Source organism: Epinephelus moara, chromosome 12, assembly GCF_006386435.1.
Source record: "Epinephelus moara isolate mb chromosome 12, YSFRI_EMoa_1.0, whole genome shotgun sequence".
Lineage (NCBI taxonomy): Eukaryota > Metazoa > Chordata > Actinopteri > Perciformes > Serranidae > Epinephelus > Epinephelus moara.
Window position 1 is genome coordinate 42333604 of NC_065517.1, and position 23538 is coordinate 42357141.

The 23538-nt window shown below is 47.0% G+C and overlaps 1 protein-coding gene across 1 annotated transcript in view; it reads right to left on the bottom strand.

Moving 5' to 3' along the window:
* LOC126398245 (rho guanine nucleotide exchange factor TIAM2) overlaps positions 1-23538 on the bottom strand; it is a 62675-nt gene that overhangs the window by 3406 nt on the left and 35731 nt on the right. The window contains exons 3-22 of the mRNA XM_050057420.1: positions 20939-22120; positions 19523-20015; positions 18396-18571; positions 16282-16506; positions 14627-14812; positions 14400-14537; positions 8813-8878; positions 8502-8574; positions 6654-6743; positions 6122-6304; positions 5529-5608; positions 3776-3964; positions 3627-3695; positions 3405-3530; positions 3213-3321; positions 2934-3113; positions 2572-2690; positions 2378-2486; positions 2232-2290; positions 315-405 (exon numbers count right to left, since the gene is read on the bottom strand). Coding sequence (XP_049913377.1) covers positions 315-405; positions 2232-2290; positions 2378-2486; positions 2572-2690; positions 2934-3113; positions 3213-3321; positions 3405-3530; positions 3627-3695; positions 3776-3964; positions 5529-5608; positions 6122-6304; positions 6654-6743; positions 8502-8574; positions 8813-8878; positions 14400-14537; positions 14627-14812; positions 16282-16506; positions 18396-18571; positions 19523-20015; positions 20939-22114 — 3937 coding nt within the window. The 5' untranslated portion in view covers positions 22115-22120. The remainder of the gene's footprint in view (positions 1-314; positions 406-2231; positions 2291-2377; positions 2487-2571; positions 2691-2933; positions 3114-3212; positions 3322-3404; positions 3531-3626; positions 3696-3775; positions 3965-5528; positions 5609-6121; positions 6305-6653; positions 6744-8501; positions 8575-8812; positions 8879-14399; positions 14538-14626; positions 14813-16281; positions 16507-18395; positions 18572-19522; positions 20016-20938; positions 22121-23538) is intronic.

A 23538-nucleotide genomic window follows, 5' to 3' on the forward strand; every position in this document is an offset into this window, starting at 1 on the left:
GTGTCTTTACCCCACAGCCTGACAAACTGTTGGTGAGTTGGGTTGTTTACAGTGTCTCCATGACAACGCACAGAGCTGACTCTAAACAGAAGCTGTGTGTCGCAAACTGCAGGAAAAACATCAGCTGAGATGAATGTTCTGAATAATGCTGCTAAAACCTGATTTATATGAATCACATCCAACATGTGCTCATCAGAGAGTCTTATTGAGAAAATCCAAACACAGTCTGTTTGTTTACACGACTCGGATCAGATTCAGAACAACAGCAGAATATTAATGTTCATGTTCATGTGCTCACTGAGAGATTCACTGACCTGTGATGTTGGCCGGTCGCACCTGAACCGCTGAAACTGGGATTAACCAGCGGAACCTGAAGGGGTCCAGATCAGCTGAGCGAGAGCCGGTCTGTCCAACAGAAAACAAACTTTATCAGTTATTAATATTTCATAATCAGCGAACACTGAACCTGCTGCAGGTGACGTGAACCTGTCATTTAACTCAGTTCAGTTTTATTTACAAAGCCCAGTGTGACACAGCACATAACTTAACCCTACGACACCCGTGTGTGTCCTCAGAGCCTCACAGCTCAGCAAAATGTCACCATGTGGTGAAACAGATATGAGAGCAGTGAGGCGTTCAAGAACATCAGAAAACTTCCAGTGTGGACAGAGAGGACATCACCACGATATGATACTATCACAATACTGAAGTCATGATACAATATTAATATCATTTTAAATGTTCTGTGACATGCTGTAATTAATCAGCCTTATGATTGGTCGTCTGACTCACAGCAGAGTGGACCTGGTGGACTGAAAACACAAAACACAGCTGATTTTATTATTCTGGGAGGCTACCAGAGATTTAAACTGTATCTGAAATTAAAAATAAAAAAACTTCAGTACTTGGCGTCCATGTATTGAAACAAATACAAAACAATTTTTTACACTTCCTGTTCAAGGCGGGAACATAACACTGTTATTAAGCCTCGCCATTCTGTGTAAAAGGTACGATCGTGGAATGGAGGGACAGAGTTGTGTTGTTTCTGAGCCGGAGACGGAGCGATCATGGAAGGTACAGGTGTGATGTTTTTACGACGTGTTACCCACCACAGGAGATCTAAAAAGCAGCTGTTAACAGTTAGCAGCTAACTCAAAAAAGAAGAACAGCGGCTGTTAGCAGTTAGCAGCTAGCTCAAAGAAGAAGAACAGAGGCTGTTAGCAGCTAACTCAAAGAAGAAGAACAGCGGCTGTTAGCAGTTAGCGGCTAACTCAAAGAAGAAGAACAGCGGCTGTTAGCAGTTAGCGGCTAACTCAAACAATGAGGTCAAGGAGCTCCTTACCCTCCGAGCAGAGGACGAGATCAGCCACCATGTAATAGGGACGCTAAATGATTGTTATTGATGCAATTATTTATGAAGTGCTGTCGATGTGTATATTACATGTCACGCCTGCCATGCATCTTTTGCTTCTGTGATGTCATAGAGCTGTCTAAAATCACACATTGGACTGACCTGATGCTGCCGTCGTTTGGTTCTGTTTTAAACCTGAAATTGTTGCACGTCTAAAAATAAATATGACCTCACATTTTGTCAGTCATGTTTGCACACTGAGTCTGAAACTTTTGTCCGTCATTACAATTTTTGGAACAAATTAAATTTCCTGCATTTTTCGCCTCTGTGGTGCCAAATGAAAGACGGGGAGGAAGTGATGTCACTCAGACAGGTAACTCCAGTGGAAACGTGTCTTTTCATTTTGTCATGTGATGTGAATTTTTACAACAAATAAAACAATAACACACATCGGACTCAGTGTGTGAGGTTTCTGTTCATAAAGACAGATAAATAAATCAATAAATCAATAAGGCGGGAGTGGAAGGTGTCGGCTGCAGCTCATCACTCCTGCTCTTTAACAAGACGTCTCAGTGTAACGTTCCAACACAGTCCCCGAAATGTCCAAATATGGACTTCTGTCCTTTTGTGAAACTGAACCTGTATCTTGGGTTCACTGGGACGTGGAAACAAATCTGATTAATCTCAGACTGATGGATCCTTTAGTAACAACACGTCTCTGCAGGCTGGTTTATAAAGTTCTGAAGTGAAACCAGCGTCTGTGTGGAGGGACGGAGGTTCATCTGAAGCTCAGCAGGAACACGGAGGACACAGTGTTCACATGTAAAACCTTCTACTGTGTAAAAACACCTGGAGATGGTTTGTGCAGAGGAAGACTCACCATCCTCTTCTTCATCTTGCTGTTCTCTCGGTAAACCAGGATGACGGCTCGTTTGAACACTGAGGACACAACAGGAGGACACACACCGTTACTCACACACTCACACTGGTCTACACACACGCAGAGCGATCAGAGCGTGAACGTACCGAACAGCGTGAGCTCAGGTTCTTTCCTCAGTCGACCCAGAGAGGGCAGCGGGTTCAACCACACCACCGACGAGTGCACCAGGAACTCCCCCATCGAGATCTCCGTCACCTGCAGGGGACAGATCGATGACTGCAGACGGTCCGACAGGAAACACTGAGCATGTATGTGTGTGTGTGTGTGTGTGTGTGTGTACCTGTTTGTCAGGTGAGCTCTGCTCCGCAGCCAGCTGGTCGAACACGCAGCCGTAATCCTCGTAGATCTTCTGCATCTCGTTGATGTGAGTCGCCACCTTCTCCATTGCTCGCAGCGCCTCTGTGTGGACAGCAGGGGGATTACAGTCAGCAACACACACACACACACACACACACACACACACACACACACACACACACACACACACACACACAGTCATTTACATAACAAAGTCATATATTTATTTATCTAAATAAGTAGAAACATTAATACCTCTACAGGTGATCATTACAGCTACCTGTCAGGTGTGTGTGTGTGTGTGTGTGTGTGTGTGTGTGTGTGTGTGTATGTGTTTTTGTGTACCTGTGAGGTGTGTGTGTTCGGGGCTTTCAGGGTCAGTCAGAGACACCAGCTCTCTCAGCAGCAGTGGATACTTCAGGACCCTCTGAACCGGTTTGATCAGGTACGACTCCAGAGACGACGAGTGCTGATTGGTCGGATTCCTGGCCTCCAGGAAGTGTTTGAAGGCTCCGTCTGTCTTCGCTGTGAGAGATGAAGACAAACATCAGTTTATTTCAGACTCAGAGCATCATCAGAGAATGTGAGATTGTGTTCAGGTGCAGTGGGACGGATGACACTCGCCTCTCTCCAGGACCTTCTGCACCTTGATGTGGTTGGCACAGAAGCCGCTGTAGTGTTTGAAGTGGTCGGCGTAGTAAAGAAAAGATCCTCCGAGTGAGAAGAGGAGTTTCTTTGAACAAAGAGAGACAAAGATTTAAAACCTCTGCTACGACAGGTCGGACTGAATCTGTGATGTCACTGCTGAGTCGTCACCTTGAACTGCGCAGGTGTTTCCAGGTGACTGAAATTGGGACAGGAAGCGATCCTCTCCTCCAGCGTCTGAAGGAAAACTCTCTGGAAGTCCAACATCTCCGGCAGGCTGCCGAACAACGCCTCCATCTGAGGGAGAGACGCTGCGTTCAGAGACACCGCCGACAACAACCGTGTGTCTGTGTCTGTGTGTGTGTGTGTGTGTGTGTGTGTGTGTGTGTGTACCTCTTCTTTACTGAGGAAGGTTTCCTTCTGCAGCGGAGTCAGGTAGACGTCAAACAGACAGACCAGGTCCTGACAGAGACGACAGCAGGTCATCGTCACAGCTCAGACACATAACAACAGTATCAGTTGCATCAGCGGCACTGACTGACCTTGACGTAGGACTTCTCAGTGTCGACCAGTTCCTGGATGACTTTCCGCAGATGCTGACACACACTCAGGTGGGCAGGGCTTGCAGGCTGCAGGCCACCCTCTCGGCTGTAGGGATTTCTGGGGACGTCGGCCTCCTCCGCCAGGCCTTCTGGGAAGGTCTGGTACAGAGCGTGAACACACTCCACGTTCTGAGGACAAAGTCAAACCAGAGTCAAACCATTTAAAAGACATTCTTGTCGACGCTTCTCCTCAGACCTGCCAACGTTCTCAGGTCTGAGGCGGCGAACGTTCAGACCTGAGAACGTTCGGCTCAGACCGACTGAAGAGATGAACATGACGAAACACAGACAGACGTTGCAGCAGCGTTCTCAGTTTGACCCTGGACGAGGTGTTCACTGACCAACCAGCCGCCTCGTTCATCATCATAATCTGAGGAGTCAGACTGATAAACTGCACACGCTCAGACGACGTCTCACGTTCACATAGCGACTCGTCTCTGATACTGAAACATCTGCTGTTTACACCACAGAGGAGACAACAGCGACATGTACGACTGTAACAAGGGTTCATAAAACGCAACATGAGCCTCACAGACAGACAGACAGACAGACAATATACCAGCAGGACGAGGCCCTCGGCCGGCTGCCGGCAGCTCAGGCAGCGAGCCGTCTCGTCCAGCAGCCGCTCCACCAGCCCAACACCAGGGAACACCTCCCCTCCCTCCTCCTCCTCCTCCTCCTCTTCCTCCTCCAGCATCTCCTCGTCCTCCTCCAGCGGCAGCACCCAGCACAGAGCGCCCATGTTCAGAGAGCAGGAGGTCGGGGAGGCCTCGGCCGGGGTCAGAGGTCGCCTCCGGGAGCCGTCTGGTAGAAACAACATCTACGAGCTCTCTGCGTTCCTCCGAGCGGACGCCATTAATCCACCTCAGGTCAGACTTTACACACAAACACTGCTGCAGGTGTAAGCCGGGATTATCAGCCTGATCACAGGTCATGTGACACAGAAGGTGTCTGAGCTTCAGGGAGCACAGGAGGATTGTGGGAAAAGATTTCAGCAGTTTGAGTGAAGTAAACACACAGACTGTGACATCATCAGGACAGCTGGTCCTCTCACTGACAGGAAGTTACACTGTTCCCTCTGCTGCACAACAAAGTTCCACCTGTTTCACCTGTGACTCCTTCAAACAGCTCCGTCACAGCACTGATGGTGTTCAACACTGGAGATGGAGTCTGCTAATGATCGTCGCCAACCACAGCTCAGAGTCCACACGCTGTGGTTCTGTTATATATGTCAGCAGCTACGGCCCAGAGACCTCACGGTGCCTCTGCCTTGAAGCTGGAGCACCTGGAGGAAACCCACACTGACACAGGGAGAACATGTCAGAGCACCTGGAGGAAATTAGTATAACTGCCTCCACAGACTGGTCACGCTTCAGTTCCAGTTTAAATCCAGTATGAGTCCAGAATCACGTGGAGCCGTTGCAGGAGACAAAGCTTCAAATCTGCATGTTGCTGCAAAGAAGCTTCAGACTCTAAAACATGGATGCTTCACGCACAGAAGATCTATACAATCAGCACAGTTTCCAATTCAGTATCTGACCAAATGTCTCCCCTTCTGTTCCTGAGATATGACGTTAAAACATGATGATGTCACAGTCAAGCTGACCTTTGACCTTTTGACCTTCATTATTTGACCCTGTTAGACACGACAGGAGATGAAGAGTTCAAACAGACATGAAGAGCAGCCTCTCACCTCTCTCTGCAGCTCAGCGTCCTCTGATGGTTTTGATGAAACGTCGTCACAAACAGGAAGTGGGACGCCGTGTGGAGGATCTGTGGAGTCAGCATCAGGTTCAACATGAGTTTTACTGTCTGTGTCAAAGTTATGTCACTGTAAAGACCTTCTTCCTGAACGTGACCTCTGACCTCTGACAGGTGAGTTCAGTCACACTAGCACATCATCATCACTGAGAATAAATCATCAGCAGTTTACCCAGAATCCTCTGGGGCTGTAGCCTCTGCTCTGCAGCTCTAACTGTGTCTGACTGAGCATCGACCGCCCTTCACAATAAAAGACTTTTCAAACTAAAAGCTCCTCTGGGAGCTGCAGGTGCCTTCAGGCGCTGCAGGAAACTGGAGCTCCTTTATCAAATACTGACGGTGTCGTGTTGAACAGCTGAAGGAGACACATCATCTGTGACATCATCTGTGACATCATCTGAGTGTCCCTGTACTTCCTGTCTGCTTCACTGTCACTGTCAAATCTGCTGTTAAAGTTCAGAACATAAACCGATGGACTGTGTGTGTGTGTGTGTGTGTGTGTGTGTGCGTGTGTGTGCGTGGTACCAGTATTGGAGCCGGGGTGGAGGTCCGGTGGCGCCGGCGGATGGCAGGGCTCGGCGGCCTCCTCGTGTCTCCTGAGCAGCAGCTGCAGCTTCTGGTGGCTGAAGAGACTCTGCATCAGGTCCAGGTCCAGACCGGACACCACGGCGCCGTTCACAGCCAGGACCTCGTCCCCCGCCCTGAGGCCTGATGGGAAACAGACACATTAACACAGGAGTTAACCCTTTAATGAAAGGTGACACAGTGTGACTCCAGGTGATTTAAAGACATAAAATAAACAGGAAGTGTCTGTGTGGTCCTTCACAATAAAGCTCCATCACTTCTGTCTCTTTGTTTCAGGTCGAACTCAGAAACAAAGAGACAGACTCGTGGCTGCCCCCTGCTGGCAGACAGGAGTTACTTCAAATGCTTCATCTCATACTTGTGTCCTCACCAACACTGTCTCATCACATGTGACACACTGAGCTGTTGATGCAAACATGAAGATCACGTGTGAAATAAAGCGAACTGTCCCTTTAAACAGAAACATTCAGACCTTCTCTGGCCGACAGTCCCAGCGCGTCGACCTCACTGACGAAGACACGACTTTTCCCCGCTCCGTCCACGTGACCCGTCACCGCAAAACCTGCGCCATCAAAGTGGAGACAGAACAGATGTTAGTTTTGTTGTTATGAAACCAAAGACATGAGAACTAATGAAACACACTGCTCCTCTGTGTTTCCTCCACACCAGGAGATCAACAGTTCAGATCCTTCATCCTGTCGTCTTCATCAGATATGAGTGACTGCTGCTCATCTTCAGCTCACCTGCTGACTGTTCTCATGTGTTGTGATCACAGCAGAGGACGGTTTGAAGCCTCTGAGGACAAAGACATCATAAAGACGTCTCTTCTTCACACTGGCACAGGTGTGGATCTCAGGAGGGACACGTCTCCCTCAGTGTTTAGAACTCCCAGCTTTTTCCCCACAGCAGTAAGGACCCTGAACGTCTCTCACCAAAACTGACAGTTGACTGGAGCTTCATGTCAGTCGTGCACGTTGTGTGTGTGTGTTTGTCTTTTAACGCCATGTGACTGATGTGATGCTGATTCTGTCTGTTTGATTGATGTTCATGACATTAATGTGACTGATCGACTGACCCTCAAACATCCAGTTTCATATGAGCCCCCCCGTTTTTTAACTTAATACCAAAGTCTGACACTCTGACATTAAATCTGCGCCTTAAATTTTCCAACCTGTTCGTTTTGTCTCTCAGTTCTTCGTTTTCCTTTTTGAGCACGTTGCAAACTTTCTCCACCTCTTTCTTTCTCTCTGTGTCAGAAAGCAGCAGCTCGGCGTCGGCCATGTTGTCTTCACATTCCCTCAGTCTGACTTTTAAAACTTTTAAGGCTGCGATATTTCAATTTCTTAATTTGTTTCCTCTCTTATTACTGAGCAGCTTAAAGGGATAGTGCACCCAAAAATGAAGATTCAGCCATTATCTACTCACCCATGTGCCGAGCACACCCATGTAAGTGCGGTGCCCAGAGAGGCAGTCAGAGCTACAGGCTACAATGAGGCTAAAAACAGAGTTTTTATGTCGGGGCTTCAGGACACTTGGATCACTACGGACGAGCAGTATGGAGATATTTTGTGGTTTCAATTATGTGTTTTTGGACGTTTGAATCTGGGGCGCCGTCAGCCTCCATTAGGTGGAGTTGTGTTGCTACCTCCTCTCCCCTTGGATCTCTGCAAGTGATGTGAGGACTCTAAAACTTCACCTGAGCCTCCCTCGGCATATGGGTGAGTAGATAATGGCTGAGTTTTCATTTTTGGGTGCACTATCCCTTTAATGCAGCACATTCAGGTCGATGACTGAGTGAGCCAGCTGACGTCTTCTGTGGCAGTTTTCTAGGCATCAGAATTATCACAGCACTGTCAGTGGTTTAAAGGAACTCCCTGCATTGGTTCATTTTGGAGGATCTGCTTCAGTTAACTGAGGAGATTAAACGTCTTCAGCGTCCTCTGCGCTCAACGTCTGCAGCTGGACACTTCAAGTAAAGAGCTCCGCCCCTGTGCGTCAGTACTTCCTGTGTAACTTACTGAATTTAGAAAAAAATGATCAAATGATATTTCAGTCATTATTTTTACACAGTTTCTGCAGGGTTTACACCAACGAGCATCTTTCTATCTGGGTGTTTTTAATTTGTTTTTAGGATTTTATGAAAACATTCCTCTATTCTGGGACCTGATGTCGTCTGTCGAGCAGAGCTGAGAAACATGTTTCCTGATGAATCTGAGTCTTATAACATTAAACTGATGTCAGGTCAGTTTCCTCTGAGAGCTGTGAGAGGTGTGTGTGTGTGTGTGTGTGTGTGTGTGTGTGTGTGTGATTACTGACTCACCAAAGTCTTTCTCTGCGTTGAGTCGACAGACGTTCAGAGTGAAAACAGCCGACAGCTGCAGCTCATCAAACACCTGAACAACAAGACTCTGATCAGTCATTGATTCACAGTCATTGATTCACAGTCATTGATTCACAGTCATTGATTCACAGCTGATTTACATCTGAAACATTTGAATTCATCAATAAACTGAAAAATAACAACAAAAAAACTAAATTTATATTTTAGATAATTAATCTTTCTGAGCTGATCATCATTAATGACTCTGATACAACTACAGAGGAGATGAGTCTGAGTGTCAGTAAATGCACCTGCAGAGCTGCAGAACGTCCAGCAGGGGGCGCCACCTCCCTCTGTGTGGACACACTGTCTGCTCTCTGCAGGACGAAACACGTTTAGTTTAATGATCAGTTTTTAACTACAGGTCAAATAAAACATTTTATAAACTTCTTCATGTTCTGAGTTTATTTATTTATTTACACAAAAAAAAATTATGAACAAAGTCAGAAACACTGAAACATTAAAACACAAAAACTTCAGTGTAGCAATACATCTGAGAAATCAGACTTTCTCACAAACACTTGAACGCACCAACAAAGACATCTGACAGAAAATAAAGTTTTTATCAACATTTCTACCTGAGAAAAATACTGATTTGTGATTGGCTGAGAGGTGTTTAATGCCACAGGTCAACTACAGAGGAAAGATGGAGGAGGAGGAGGAGGAGGAGACAGGAACGAACACATGATGAGAGGAGTCGGAGAGAGGCGAAGATAAAAGTAGAAAAAGATGTAAATGAAACGGAGTTAAAGACGCAGCAGCAGGACGTCAGAGGAGGCGTCACGTTGGGAGGAAGGAGAGGGAGGAAGGAGGTTAAAAGAGGAGCAGATGAGTGGAAGAAAGGAGGTGGAGGTCATGTGACAGCAGCAGCAGCAGCAGGAGGAGGAGGTCATGTGGAGAGGAGAGGAGGTCGGGGGGGTCATTTTCTGCCTCTACTGAAGGATTAACAGCGACGGACAAAGGAATTCTGGGAGAATAAAAGGCTGTGAGACCTTTTAATCCTCCTCCTCCTCCTCCTCCTCCTCCTCCTCCTCATCTCTAACAGCTGTCCCACTGACCAAACACTGTCTGAATAAAGACGACCTTCATCTCCTCCTCTCCTCTCCTCTCCTCTCACATCCTCCCTTTGTTCTTCGAGGAGCAACAGGTGGCTGTGGATCAAATCTATCTGGCCTGCACTCGTCTTCATCTTCATCTTCATCAGCGCCTCCACTCACTCTGTGGTCAAAAGTATGTGGACGCTTCTGTCTATGTTCGTTTGGTTTCAGCCTCTTGTTTCAACATCAGAATAAAGTTTAAACTCCAGATGTGAGAGTAGGAACTTTTTCTTGTAATATTTTAACTTCATTTTTATAATAACGTGATTTGATTTTACTATCAGACAGTTTCAGCCACAAGAAAACAAACCAACGTGTCTCTGTGGTGTCTCCGTCCTGTTCCTGATGTCCTCGCACACTGAGCCTGTCACACTTTATCTGCAGAAAGTCGCAAATTTACAATATTTTCTTCTCAAAATATGAAAATTCTCTTCTGATAATATCATAATTTACTGACACGTAGTTTCAAAAGGACTCAACTGTACGTCAGAATATTGTGTAAAGCTGCAACAATCAGTTCATAAATACTTTTCTGCACTAATTTCATTATTCAAGACAAAATGCCAAAAATTTCAAAACTGTAGTTTCAGTCGTAAATTTATGTGAATAAAAATGTGACTTTGCATTTTGCTCTCAGAATACATAAACTATTTTCTTGTTATATTACAACTTATTTTTTCAAACATTGTGAAGTTTTTTCCTGTAATTTTATGATTTACTTCTACGCAGTCTTAACGTCACTGTGACACATCAAAGTTGAAATATATCGTAAAAATTAAATGTTATGAGAAAGTAATGAAAATAATAATGTGTGATATTTTGAAATTTAGCAGCTTTTCACTGTGTAATATTCTCACGACATCATGACGCTGGACCTGAGCTCAGACACGTTCACACCTTTACATCAACATTTTTCCTCAAAATACAACAGACATTTTTTGGATTAAAATGATTCACTGCTACATTATTTTTAAAGCTGTCGATGAATCAATTTGTAAATAATTTGTTATTTTTTAAGTGAAAATACTAAAAATTAATGTTTTACATTTTGAAATGAAAAGATTTGCAGCTTTTCTTTGTTTTATATGAATGTAAACTGAACACACAAACACATTCTTGTACCTCTGTCTTTGTGAGGACCCTTGATGACATAATTCCCTGACCTCGACCATCACACCTAAATACCTGAACCCAGCCCTGCCACTAACCCTAACCCAACTCTAACATGAACCTTAAAACCAACCCTCAAACAGGCCTTTGAAGAAGTGTGGACCGTCCTCACTCTGTAGCTCAGTTCAGTACACACACACACACACACACACACACACACACACACACACACACTGAGTGAGGTCATGACTCAGGATGAAACTAAAAATAAACCCTCCCATATTAAATTTACACATAATTAAAATCTGTCAGGGAATAAAAACTTTGATGCTGAATTTTGTTCTGGATCAAAACCAAAACGAGCCCCAGGGCATCATGGGAAAAAATGAGGGGCTGAGCTGAAATTACAGGTTTGTGCAGTTGGAGCGGTAATCAGAGCGGAGTCAGTCTGGAGTCTGAAGACCACCGACAGACAGTAAACACATCGTCAACACACAGACGACTCACCAGGAAACAAACGCTAAGATTTAACACTTTAGTGACTTTATAATAACGTCTGCTGCACGTTGGTCAGGACTGAGGTAAATAAAGAAAGATTGTAAGAAATGATGTGTGAAAACAAATCTGTTGACATGTGAAATATTTGACCCCCTGACATATATTTATGTTTCATTTTGTTCTGATTAAAAACCATAAAGAATTCAGGAGGAGCCTGAGGAGCATCATCAGCTACCTGACCTGTGAACACACTCTCTCACACTCTGAGAACACAAGAACAAAAGCTGATTTACTGTCAGAGTTTTCAGGAAGGACCAAAGCGTGTTACAGTAACAGTCAGAGAGCGAGTGGGCCGCCGGACAAAAGCAGCTGTTTGTCTCCTGCAGAGACGGTGACGCAGAAATTAACTCCACATGTCCCTCAGAGATCAGTTTCTGATGTCTCTGTGAGACGGGACAGACTGCCCGGAAACCTGAACCAGACCTCAGAGGAACCAGAGCCGCTGTTTAACAGCAACATCAACGCAGGACATTCAAACTCTGATGCTGTTAATCTGTTTGATTTCAGTTTGGTCAGATCCTAAAATCACTGAGCGCCGTGGTGTGAAGAGTTCAAAGTGCTCAGAGGAAGTGGACTGTGTGAGTCAACATGAGAGACGTGATGTCAACAACACAAACACTTTCAGATGTGACGACGTGAGAAACGAAGCCAGAAAACCTCCCTCTAAAATATTAAATTATATTTATCATAATATCACAGTCAAAGCCTCAGTGTGTCGGTTCAGGAGGATTTATTGGAACAAATGGAAAACAATATTTTTCTTCAGTGTGTAATCAGCTGTGCTTTCGTTCCCTCAGAATGAGCTGTTTATATCTCCACAGGCAGCAGGTCCTCGTCTACAGAGATCACCATGTTGCACCGCCATGTTTCTACAGTAGCCCAGAACGGACAAACCAACTTATACAGAGACATGTGTGATGTCAGACAGCATGATGACATCACAGAATCAAAAGAGGCGTGACATGTAACACAACAGCTGCTGTTCCTCTTTGAGTTAGCTGCTAACTGCTAACAACTGCTTTTCAAATATCCCACAGTGGGTCGCACACATAACACGTCATCAAAACGTCACACCCGTCCTGCCGGCTGTCCTGTTTATACAGACGTTGTTTCTACCTCAGGTGCCTCGTTAAAAGTGAGACAGCTCTGTCCCCACAGTCTGCGACTGTACCATTTATACAGAACGGTGAGCTGGAATAATGACGTGAAATTCCCGCCTTGAGGAGGCAGTGTTAGAGAGGATAAACACCGGCTCTGCACAGGGACGTTCATGTTTTGGTGTCGGCCGCTGCAGTCAGCACTGATGTGTGAAGTGAAACGTCTTCAGAGTGTTTCCTGGTGTCAATCAGCTGCTGTGTGTGTGTTTCTGAGAGGAAGAGACGTCTGAGGGTAATTCAGCTCCTCAACACTGAAGGAATTCTGACCAGGAGAAGTTTCAGATGGTTGTAATCTGTAATCCTCACTGATAGACGACACTGAATCTGACACACTGCTCCTTTAAGGATCCCTTCATGGTCAGTGCGGTCAGTAAGTTCACACTGTGATAGCTCACACAGCCGGCAGTATGCTAGCACATTAGCTTGCTAGCTTAGCTTCGCCTCTTTCAGTCATGTGACCTTCACCTTGCAGGCTGTAGCCGCCTGTTCAGAGGCTCCTGTGTCCACATACTTTTGGACAGCGTGTGTTTGTTAAAAGAGAAAAGGAGCGACTGCTGGTGCGCATTGTTTTATTGTGTTATTGTTATCAACAAATGTTTGGATCAGATCAATAAACTGAATCAGCCGAAAGATGTTTTGATCGTGAATGTCCAGAATTATAAAAATTATCTTCAACTTTATTTGAAAATTAAGATTTAAAGCAGCTGACAGCAGCCTCAGAGCTCACCCAGCTCTCTGCTGATTGGTCGGTTTTCAGTCAAAGGAAGGAAACTACGAGCTGACTGCTGTTAGACAACCTGAGGCGTCTCAGCAGGAGAGAAGACAGAGACTCTGCAGACAAGAAGCTGAGTCATGTTTCAGCTCTGTGAGTTTACACTGAGCGTCAACACGTGTCGAGGCGTTCACACAGGAGAGGGTCACAGCGTCCGTCAAAACACGGAGCCAAAATAAACTGCAGAGATTTATCCCCACACACACACACACACACACAGGCTGAAAATAGCTCTGCTGTTTATCAGGACGGGCCTCAGGAGCCGAGCATGATGGGAACTTCAGCTGGATGAAGCTCTGAGCTTCAGCTGACATGAAGACGAGCCAAAAATCACAAACACAAACTGCAACAGTGACGTCAGAGTTCTGGAGTTTTCTCAGAAAGTTGAAGCCAAGCAGCAGCTGGAAACATCAAACTGTTTAACTGCAAGATTTTAATCGGAAGAAGAACCAGCAGCCGTAAGATCGACCAATCAGAGCACTGCTGGGAGGACGACATCACTCTGAAAACTCCTGAAGCTCACGACAAACAATCAGAATAAATTTTTATAAATAAAACTCGTCCGTTCAGGAGAAATGTGACGACTCAGCTGTCACGCTTTAAAGTTTGACAGATTTTTAATAATAAAAATAAAATATTGACTTTTTTTGTTTTTAATAAATTTTTAAAACCTTCCAAAGATTATTTTTTAAACTTTTTTTTTTTTTTTTTTTTACAGATTTTGCAGTTACACTCATCCTTTCTCCTCCTGACACGTGGTTTTGTTTTATCATCTCTTCGGTTGTTTTAATTTTTTAACGCAGGACGCGGCTGTTTATCAGAGCGTGAAGTGTCTGTGCCCAGAGATCATCATCATCATCATCATCATCATCATCATCATCATCATCAACACAGATCATGTCAGATAGTTTTTAGGTTTATATCTTGAATAATAAACTCAAAAAATAACTTTCACTTAGTTTTTTCACAGGAATTAATTCTTTAAGTCTGCTGTATATTTTACTTCTTTTTTCTCACACTCCATAAAATCCAGACGGCCTTGTGACCCCTGTGAGTATTTGGTGACCCCTAACAGGTGTTGGGACCCAGAGCTTTAACCCACCACCGTGCTGTGTGTCCTCAGGTGGTCGGTGCGGTGTATTACCTGGGACGTGGAGTGTCTGCTGTCCCTGCTGCGTCCGTCCAGAGCCCTCAGAGAGGACGGCAGGCCCCTCCTCCTGCCGCCTCCTCCTGACAGAGACCGACAGCGCCGCCTCAACGTCACCTCGTCTCTGCTGCACACCTGAGGACAGACAGACGCCCACCATCAGACCGTCGCTGTCTTAACACACAGAGATGGAGGCTGTGTTTCCTGTTGGAGGCAGCTGTTACCAGAGCGTGGAAGGACGACACGGAGAAGACCCCCAGGCGTCCCAGCATGCTCTTGGAGGGCCGGCTGGCCACGGCGAGGAGGCTCTTGGGGTTGGGGAGCTCGCTGCCCTGCAGGCTGGACAGGTAACAGCGCAGCCGGAACAGATCCAGGTTCAGTTTCTCCAGGTTCTGCTCCCACTGCTGGATCTGCACACGACACCGTCACATATATACATACATCACATGTTGCACATCACATGTTACACCATGAGTCACTGAAGGACTCTGACCCTTGACTGCAGTAAAACTACAAACACCATCACGTATATGAGGACATGTTCACATGTAGTGACGGGAGGTCAGTGAGGTCACACAGACGTTTCTTTCATGTTGCTTCTCGCCATCTTCTCGTCTTTGTTGAGAGGAAGTTATTTTGTATAATCTGACATCAGAGGACCTCCTCTGCTCCTCACTGCGCTCCATCCTGTCCTCCCCCTTCATCTTCCTCCCCCTTCATCTTCCTCCCCTCTCTGACTCTTTCCCACTTCAACCACACACACAGAAACTTGAAATACTATTGGTCATAAAGTGGACGTAAAATTGGAGTTCAAGACACCCAAGGAGGATCCTTTGGAGGTTTGATGGTGGTGGAAGGAGCATGCTAACATGTTTCCTAACCTGGCAGTGATCGAATGTTTTCACCATCCAGTCAAAGAGACGTCCAATTCAAGAATGGAGAACCAGCTTCATGTGAGGGACTGGATCCTGGGGGGTTTGATCAGGGGGGAGAGTCAGTTCTGGTGCTGAGCGTCACAGGTATGGGCGGGTGCAGGATTAGAGGAACGTGAAGGCTCTGATTGGTCAGTGAGCTGTCCTATCATATCAGTTATCAGATCAAACTATCAGACAGGATGTTGGAAATGTTAGTTTAAATAATGATGATATCAATCCAGTGGTCTATCCTCGTGGGAGAACAGCGTGATGACGACTCCTCCGTCAGCTGGTAGAAGGTGTTTATGTCCATCAGCTGCAGGTTTTTTCTTGCCGCCTCAACATTTGGTTGATGATGTCACCCTCAGCAACCTCATCTGGCTGCGTCGTTAGCGGGAAAGCTAAGGTTTGTTGTTTCAGGCTGCCGGTAACAGCCCGACACATCTGGAAGAGATATTAAACTGGACTCCACGTGAGCTCCTGCTCTGACATGTTTCTGCTCTGCAGCTGCAGATCGTCCTCCAGACACAGAGTTTCCTCTCAGAGCTGCTGACGCTGCCGACAGGACCACGACTACCTCACAAGATCCATCATCACTGGTTCACCTTTACCTGAGCTCAACTGGAAACCATCAAACACAGAACGTCTGAAACTGAATGAAGTCAGGTCGTTTTCTTTGTTTCTGAATGTTTACATCAAGTAAAATAAAAAACGCATTAAAGTCAAACCGTGATGTCGTAAAAGCTTTGACGTGTCATGTTCCTGCACACTGACCCAAAACATACTGTTACAGATGGACTTTTTTATCCTGAGGAGAATCACTGTGCTGATGTTGAAATGAGAGGTGAGCAAATATAAACCTGTAAAATACTGAAGAGGTGCAAATTAAAGATACACAACACTAAAATAAAACAGTTTGTACTATAAAAATCTGAACACACACACACACACACACACACACTGACCTGGCTCTCCACAGCCTTCCTGTTCTTCTGCTCCTTGATGACGGACAGCTGCAGCTCCGCCATCTTCTTCATCTTCCCGTCCATGTCGATCTTATGCAGCAGCGAGCGGCTCTGGCAGCGCAGCAGCCGCAGCGTGTCCTCCTTCCCCTGACGCTTCGCCAGCAGCGAGGCGCTTGCCGAGTGGATCGCCGTCACCCAGTTCTCCAGGTCCGTCTGGTTGGTGGCCTGGACGGAGGAGGAGGAGGAGGAGGAGGAGGAGGAGGAGGAGGAGACAAACACAGAGTCAGTTCAGATGTATTCAATGCGTTGAGGGAGCATCTGAAGAATGAGCACATGTTGATGACACATCTGTTTGTTAAGCTCGTAGGTTCAGTTCTGAGGTTCTGTCCGAGCACAGACACCAAACAGGAGTGAATCTGCTCCTCAGCTCTCAGAGGGTTAAATGTTCTCACACATGTTTTGTTCCCTCGGTCACGTGTGTTTCCCTGCAGGTCATCATGTTAAATCACCTGCAGCCGACAGCCTTCTGACGTTTCACTCTCTGAAACCTTCGACCTCAGATCCACAGGCCGGACAGTTTCCGTTATTCTGCGTCCACAGTGACTGAACAGACTTTCACCCAAAAAAGACCCAAACTGGCCGAGGCGCTCTGAGCATGCTCCACAGTTTCCGCCCCGGGCTTTGACCCGGAAGTCCAATAGCATTAAATGTGTAAGAGAAGAAGAAGCCGGTAACAACATGGAGAAATCTACATCCAGAGCCGTGACTTTTTGGACGGACCAAATGTACAGAGCTGTAAAGTTGTCCACCATGGTACCATGGGTGTGTGTGCCGCCAGTGTGTCCTGATGGTCTGAAGGTCTCTTGACACTAACAGGTGTTTTGGTTCAGGAGGATTAAAGCGGCTCGTTGTCGTTAAAGAGGAACATTTGTTGCAGTAATTAGCCGGGTGTCGTGACTCCCATTAGAGGCTCCTCCACCCTCCGTCCTCTGCTCCTTTCAGCTCCTCACAAAAGCCCCTCGGCACCTCGGTAACATCCACCCTGCTCCTCCTCCTCCTCCTCAGTGAACCCTCGGGGGAACCATGGAGATGAGTTGTAGTGTGATTTGTGTGTGTGTGTGTGTGGGTGTGTGTGTGTGTGTGTGTGTGTAAACACTCCACAGCTGAGAGCAGTGAGAGTTAAAAGGTGCTTTCTGAGCTCGTAAACAGAGAAATGTGGAGGAAACGTGTCGCAGCTATTTGGAGCCCTGTGACCCTCTCAGCTCTGAGGTCAGTGAATGAATCTGGTCTGACTTCATCCTGAGGAGGAGGAAGGGTCCACATCCTGTCTGCAGGAAAAGTACTCTGTGAAAATACTCGATTACATGTTCAAGTCCTGTATTTAAAGTCTGTAAGTCTCATCGGCAAACTGTGGTTCAAGTTAAAATCTGTAACGTGCAATAAATAAAACCCTCAGTTTGATCTGTGTCTCTGTACGTGTGTGTGTGTGTCTCTGTGTGTTTCTGTGTGTGTCTCTGTGTGTTTCTGTGTGTGTGTCTCTGTGTGTCTCTGTGTGTCTGTCTGTGTGTGTGTCTCTGTGTGTTTCTGTGTGTGTGTGTGTGTCTCTCTGTGTGTCAGATCTGTGCTGCAGAAACACACTCCTCAGACGCAGAGAGAAAAGAAACCCTGGGATGTGCTCGGGCGCTCGGTGCATGTTTGTGGTGACGCTGATGGTTCTCTGCTGCAGAGAGAAACCACAGCCGTCCACAAACACTACGTCCCATTCATTCACACTGTCCCGGGGCTGAAATAACACCGTGTGATGGACGCACAGAGACGCAGCCAGCAATCAGAGGTCCGACAATCAGGAGGAAACCGAGAGGACGAAAATTTAGAAGGAATGTAACGAGAACTTTCCTGGAAAACAACGTTAAAAATGTCACAGAGTTATTTACAGGAACAAGACTCAGGGAGCCGTGCTGCGTTCAAGGACACTGAGAGTAACAGTTTTTTACATCCATGTTTACCTGTTTGACTTTGACTCCTGCTCATAATAACATTAAAAACACAAATAACAGTCCCTCACCCTTTAACACTGGGCCTTAGTCACATACACTGTGTGTGTGTTCTCTCACCTGGAACAGGTAGACGTCTCCGTGTGAGTTGCTCAGACAGAACACGTGCTCCTTCTTGGGATGTTCGGGGACGGCCTGGACGATGCTGTCGTCGGCCAGCAGGGCGTAACGTGGTGACAGCTCTCGCTCCGCGCTGACAGTTTTCCCGTACGTGTCATAAAACAGCAGCGTGCAGCCTGACGGGACAGAGACCTCATTATTCTACATCTTCAACAGATTTATTTTAACTGCTGTAACTTTATCACACTCATGACGGACACATCAAACTACATCATTCCACACATTCTGCTGCCTACAGTACCCACAATGCACCACTGCCTCTGACGAGGGATGCACTGATTTATCAGCTGAACTTCAACTGATATTCTCCTTGTTGACCGTCATCGGCCTGTTGACTAATACGATGACATCACTGATAGCGGTGGTCGATGTGTTTCTGTTGTGTCTCAGGACAAAGCAACACTTCGACTAACGACCACCAACTTTAATTTATCAGCAGCTACGAGAAGAAAACAACGACTGTGACGATCTACGATCTCACTGCTGCATGACGGGACAAAAGGACGCAGCCTGTTGTTTCCCTGATGATGTCACACTGTGAACAACAAACCTGTGATGACATCAGCAGGACGGGAGCTAGTTAATGTTAGCTGTTAGCAGCTAGTTAATGTTAGCTGTTAGCAGCTAATTAACATTAGGACAGAGGGATGTCTTATGCTGTAAAGCCCTGTGAGGCAAATTGTGATTTGTGATATTGGGCTTTATAAATAAAATTGATTGATCGATTAACTGTTAGCAGCTAGTTAACGTTAGCTGTTAGCAGCTGAAGTTTCCTGCAGCAGAGACGAGCAGCAGCTGCAGAGATCAATCTTCTGTTCAACTCAACTCAATTTTTCAAACTCATGGTCTTAAACTGACTCTGACTCAAGTGACATCACTGGAGGTCATTCATCAGACGTCACACAGCTTCCTCTGGAGACACTGAGGGATTTATGCTAGTTTAAAATATGCTGTAGAACTGCCCGACACCTGGAGACACACCTGGAACTGAAGGCTGAGAATCAGACGAAATAATGAACTTGTAGATTTTTAATATTTATATCTGAACTCTGTTTTCGTGGACGAACCTTTGAGCGTGACCCAGTAGTGTCTCCACTTGCGGCGAGCCACTAGCTCCAGCTTCCTGTCCTTGCTGACGGTGATGAGAGCTTTGAAGGAGAGCCATCCGGCCCGTCGCACCACGCCCTGCTCCTTCTCAAACAGGACATCCAGCTGCTCGCCTCCTCTCGCCTCCACATCACCATCTCCATCCATCTCCTCCTCCCCCTCCTCCTCCTCCTCCTCTTCCCCATCCCCCTCCGACGTCTCGGTCCGGTCGGCGGCGCTGCTGCAGCCCGTCTCCAGCTCCTGCATGAAGTTTTCGTAGACGTTCTGCCGCTGGGCGTCGCTGCTCAGGTTCTGGTTCAGGTTCAGGTTCAGGCTCCTGGAGGAGCCGCAGTGGAACGCTGGGAACTGGTTGTGGTTCAGAGGGTGGAGCAGGTTGGAGGACCACAGCGAGCTGCAGCCGACCAGCCCAGAGTCCAGCCCGCTGAGGAAAACATCGTCCCCGCTGTGCGGCTCCTGAGGACGAATCACAATCTCTAGTTTATTTATCATTAAACAAGAGGCCTGACACGACAGAGACGACAAATTAACGACAAATAAATTAACAGAGCGCCGCTCTGACCTCCGTGTTTGTTACATTTCTGCTCACGTACAAATCTTTGTATCGCAGTACGAGTGCTGACTCACAGTGACCCTCCTCGACGTAAAACAGAAATAAAACTGTGCCAGAAATATAGTCTGTATCTACAGCCTGATATCGCTTCCACAAATACTACAACACCAAATGTGGATTAATCCGCCGCTGAAAATAGTCCCCAACAGTCACTATGTCCTCCTGTCTTTATAACAAGAGTTCTGTCTCCAGTGACGTACAGACAGAATCTGATCAGATGTTTGAGATGCAGTCTGCTCTCTCTGAACTTGTTTTCCTGCTGCAGCCGTTTATGAAGTGAAGTTTTATGAGTAACTTTTAACGAGCAGAATTTTCCTCCTCGTTACAGATAAATAGGTGTTAATATGTTTTGTTCCTCTGATGCAGCACTTTGTGAGCGTGGAGATTTAAGTTAGTACGAAGTTAGTTCATACTGAGTCTCGTATTATTACAGTTAAACATTGTGGATGTGTGTGACACGTCTGATGCTGCAGATAAACTGAACATTTACAGAATATCCCGTCAGTGCTGCAGTGTTTATGAACCGTACTGCGCCGTCAGGTGGTCCTTTGATTCTGTTCAGACATTGTGTATGAAATGTTTTCCTATTAAACAGTGCACAGACTCATGCAGCAGTGATCCCTCTCAGTGTGTGGTGGTGTGTTTATCTGCAGAGACTCTGAAACTGTAAATGACCAATATTTCACTTTTATCTGTTTTGGTGTTTTAAATCTTCCAAACATGTCCGACCACCGCTGACTTCCTGTTACATCATTGTGTGACTCACCTGGATCCGCCTCTTCTTCCTGCTCAGACTTCCTGTCCAGTCGCTGAGTCGTCTGATTCGGCTCTTCAGGAAGTCTTTGCGGCTGTTCCCGGGGGCGGTGGCGGCGGTGGCAGTGCTGACGGGATCGATTCTGCGACAGGGAAGCGTGTGGGAGGAGTAACGCTGCTCCACGCCTCCTCCTGACCCCTCCTCCTCCTGGATGACATCATCCAGCAGCAGTGCTGAGGAGGAGATGGCGGTCCTCTGCTGCAGGGCGCCGTCAGGTGCGGGGGGGAAGGCGGGCAGCGTGTTGTGGTAAACGCTGTCCAGTGAGATGCAGGAAGGTGAAGCCGGGCTGAAGTCTCTCAGGTCGGCCTGCAGGATCACTGAGTCTCCGATACCGCTGTCCTCCGTCCGCCCTGAGGAGCAGGTGTTGTAGCCGGCGGCGGAGGTGAACTCGTTGGTCTCTGCGGCGGGAAAAAGGAGGGCGGAGGTGAATCCAGGTGAGATGTCCACCTGGGCGGAGAAGACGGTGTTGTACCCACTGCTACTGGTGGCGGTCTCCTCTGTGCGGGTGGAGGAGTAGGTGGTGTACCCGCTGCTGTTAGCCACACTCTGCCCGCAGACAAACACGCTGTCAGCCAGCTCACCGCCGGTCCCCCACGGTGAGTCGTACCAGGAGCCGTCAGAGCTGAGCGAGCTGCCTTTACTGGTGCGGAGGGAGGGCTCAGCGACTGGGGGGGCAGTGGTGGAGGTGGTGGGGAGGCCGGTGAGCCCCTGTGTCTCCATGGGGACGCCCCTGGCGTTGGTGAACTCCACCCTCATGCTGCCATCCTTGCTGAGAAGCACCTTTGGGCTGCCGCCACTCTCCAGGGACGTCCGCTCACCACACATCCCGTTACTCCCGCCGCCGTTCTCCACGTAACTGAGCTGGTTCCCTCTGATGAACCTCTGAGGAGACCCGGCTCCCCGTTTGGAGCCTCCTCTGGGCGCTTTGTGCTCATAGTGCCAGGAGGTGTACGGTGGGCCGGCGGCGTGCTGGTTCAGGTAGCTCCTCCCCCGGCTCCTGCTGCCTCCCTGACTGCTCCTCCACCAGCTGCGAGCTGACGGCACCTCCTCCCTCCTGGAGGAGAACCTGACCGAGCAGGAGGACTTGGTAGGAGAGACGAAGCTGCTGTGACTGTCTGTGTTTCCCATGGCGACCTGGAGGAGGATCAACGAGCATGACATCATCACACTGACTCACATATTAATGCTGAAAACATTTGTCCGTTCTGGGCTACTGTAGAAACATGGCGGTGCAACATGGTGATCTCTGTAGACGAAGACCTGCTCCCTGTGTAGATACAAACAGCTCATTCTGAGGTAACGAAAACACAGCTGATTGTACACTGAAGAAAACACAGCTGATTAGATTATAATCTGACACACTGGATCTTTAAAACACACCTTATATAAAAAGTGAGGTGGCGCTGTGTCCTTTTTTAATATAGTGCGTATTGAACTAGTTCCAGTTGATCCAAAGAGGAAGGTAACGACAAATGAAGATGTCAGAGATGGATGTAGTTTCCTTGTCTGTCCAGAAGTGCGTCCTCTGCTTCACGTCACCTCCTTCTTCTTCTGGGTGAAAGGCCGCGAAAGATAAAGTGGTGCATGCGCAGAACGCTGAGTCTGACTCCAGTCGGACTGAGTGGATACATGCAGCAGCAGTTCGATTTTCAATTAATTCATCTGGGTGTGTTAGTCGAGCTACGGATAGTTTCTGTCGGACTAAGCCAATAATTCGATTTTCTCAAGCTGCATGTAAACGTACTGAGTGTCCGTCCACTAACAGTGTTTGTTTTTGTCACTGACAGGCTCAGACTGTTATTCTGAGTGTCTGGCAGCATTATGAAAGGATCCCTACAGAGATAGAGCTTTGTGTTTAAGAGTCAGATCCAGAAACAGTCCTGAATTCACCGTCACCAAACCCACCAGACTCCATTTAAAAAAACACTCATTTTATCATCATTAAACACACTTCACTCAGAGTCAACAGGAACAAAATAAAACTCACAAAAGCCGCCTTGGTTCATCTTTCCACTGTTCCAACAATCACCAGCTCTGTTTGGTTTAAATTAACCCTTAAGTCACCAGTTAGATGTGACAACATGCTGCCTCTATACACACCAACATGACTGTTTATTTAAATGGAATCTGGTGGGTTTGGTGACGGTGATTTCAGGGCTGTTTCTGGATCTGACTCTTTAACACAAAGCTCTATCTCTGTAGGGATCCTTTCATAATGCTGTCAGATACTTACAATAACAATCTGAGCCTGTCAGTGACTAGTTTCTATATACAGACTCTACATTCAGTGAATGTAGAGTCTGTAGGCAAACCCCGGAGATCTTGCCTCCGGAAGAAGAGCGGAAGAGCCCTGGTTTTAGGTTGCAGGCTGTTTGTAGTCCACGTGATATTGACCAATCACATTTGAGCCGGCTGCAGTTGTTGCCAGGTTAAACGGTCCGTGCGGTGAACTAACGAGGCGGAACATAATTGGCGTCACTGCAAACTCTGAATCCATCGCAATGGTTCAGCATATTTACTTATATATAAACGGAAGTCGGAAACAGAAATTC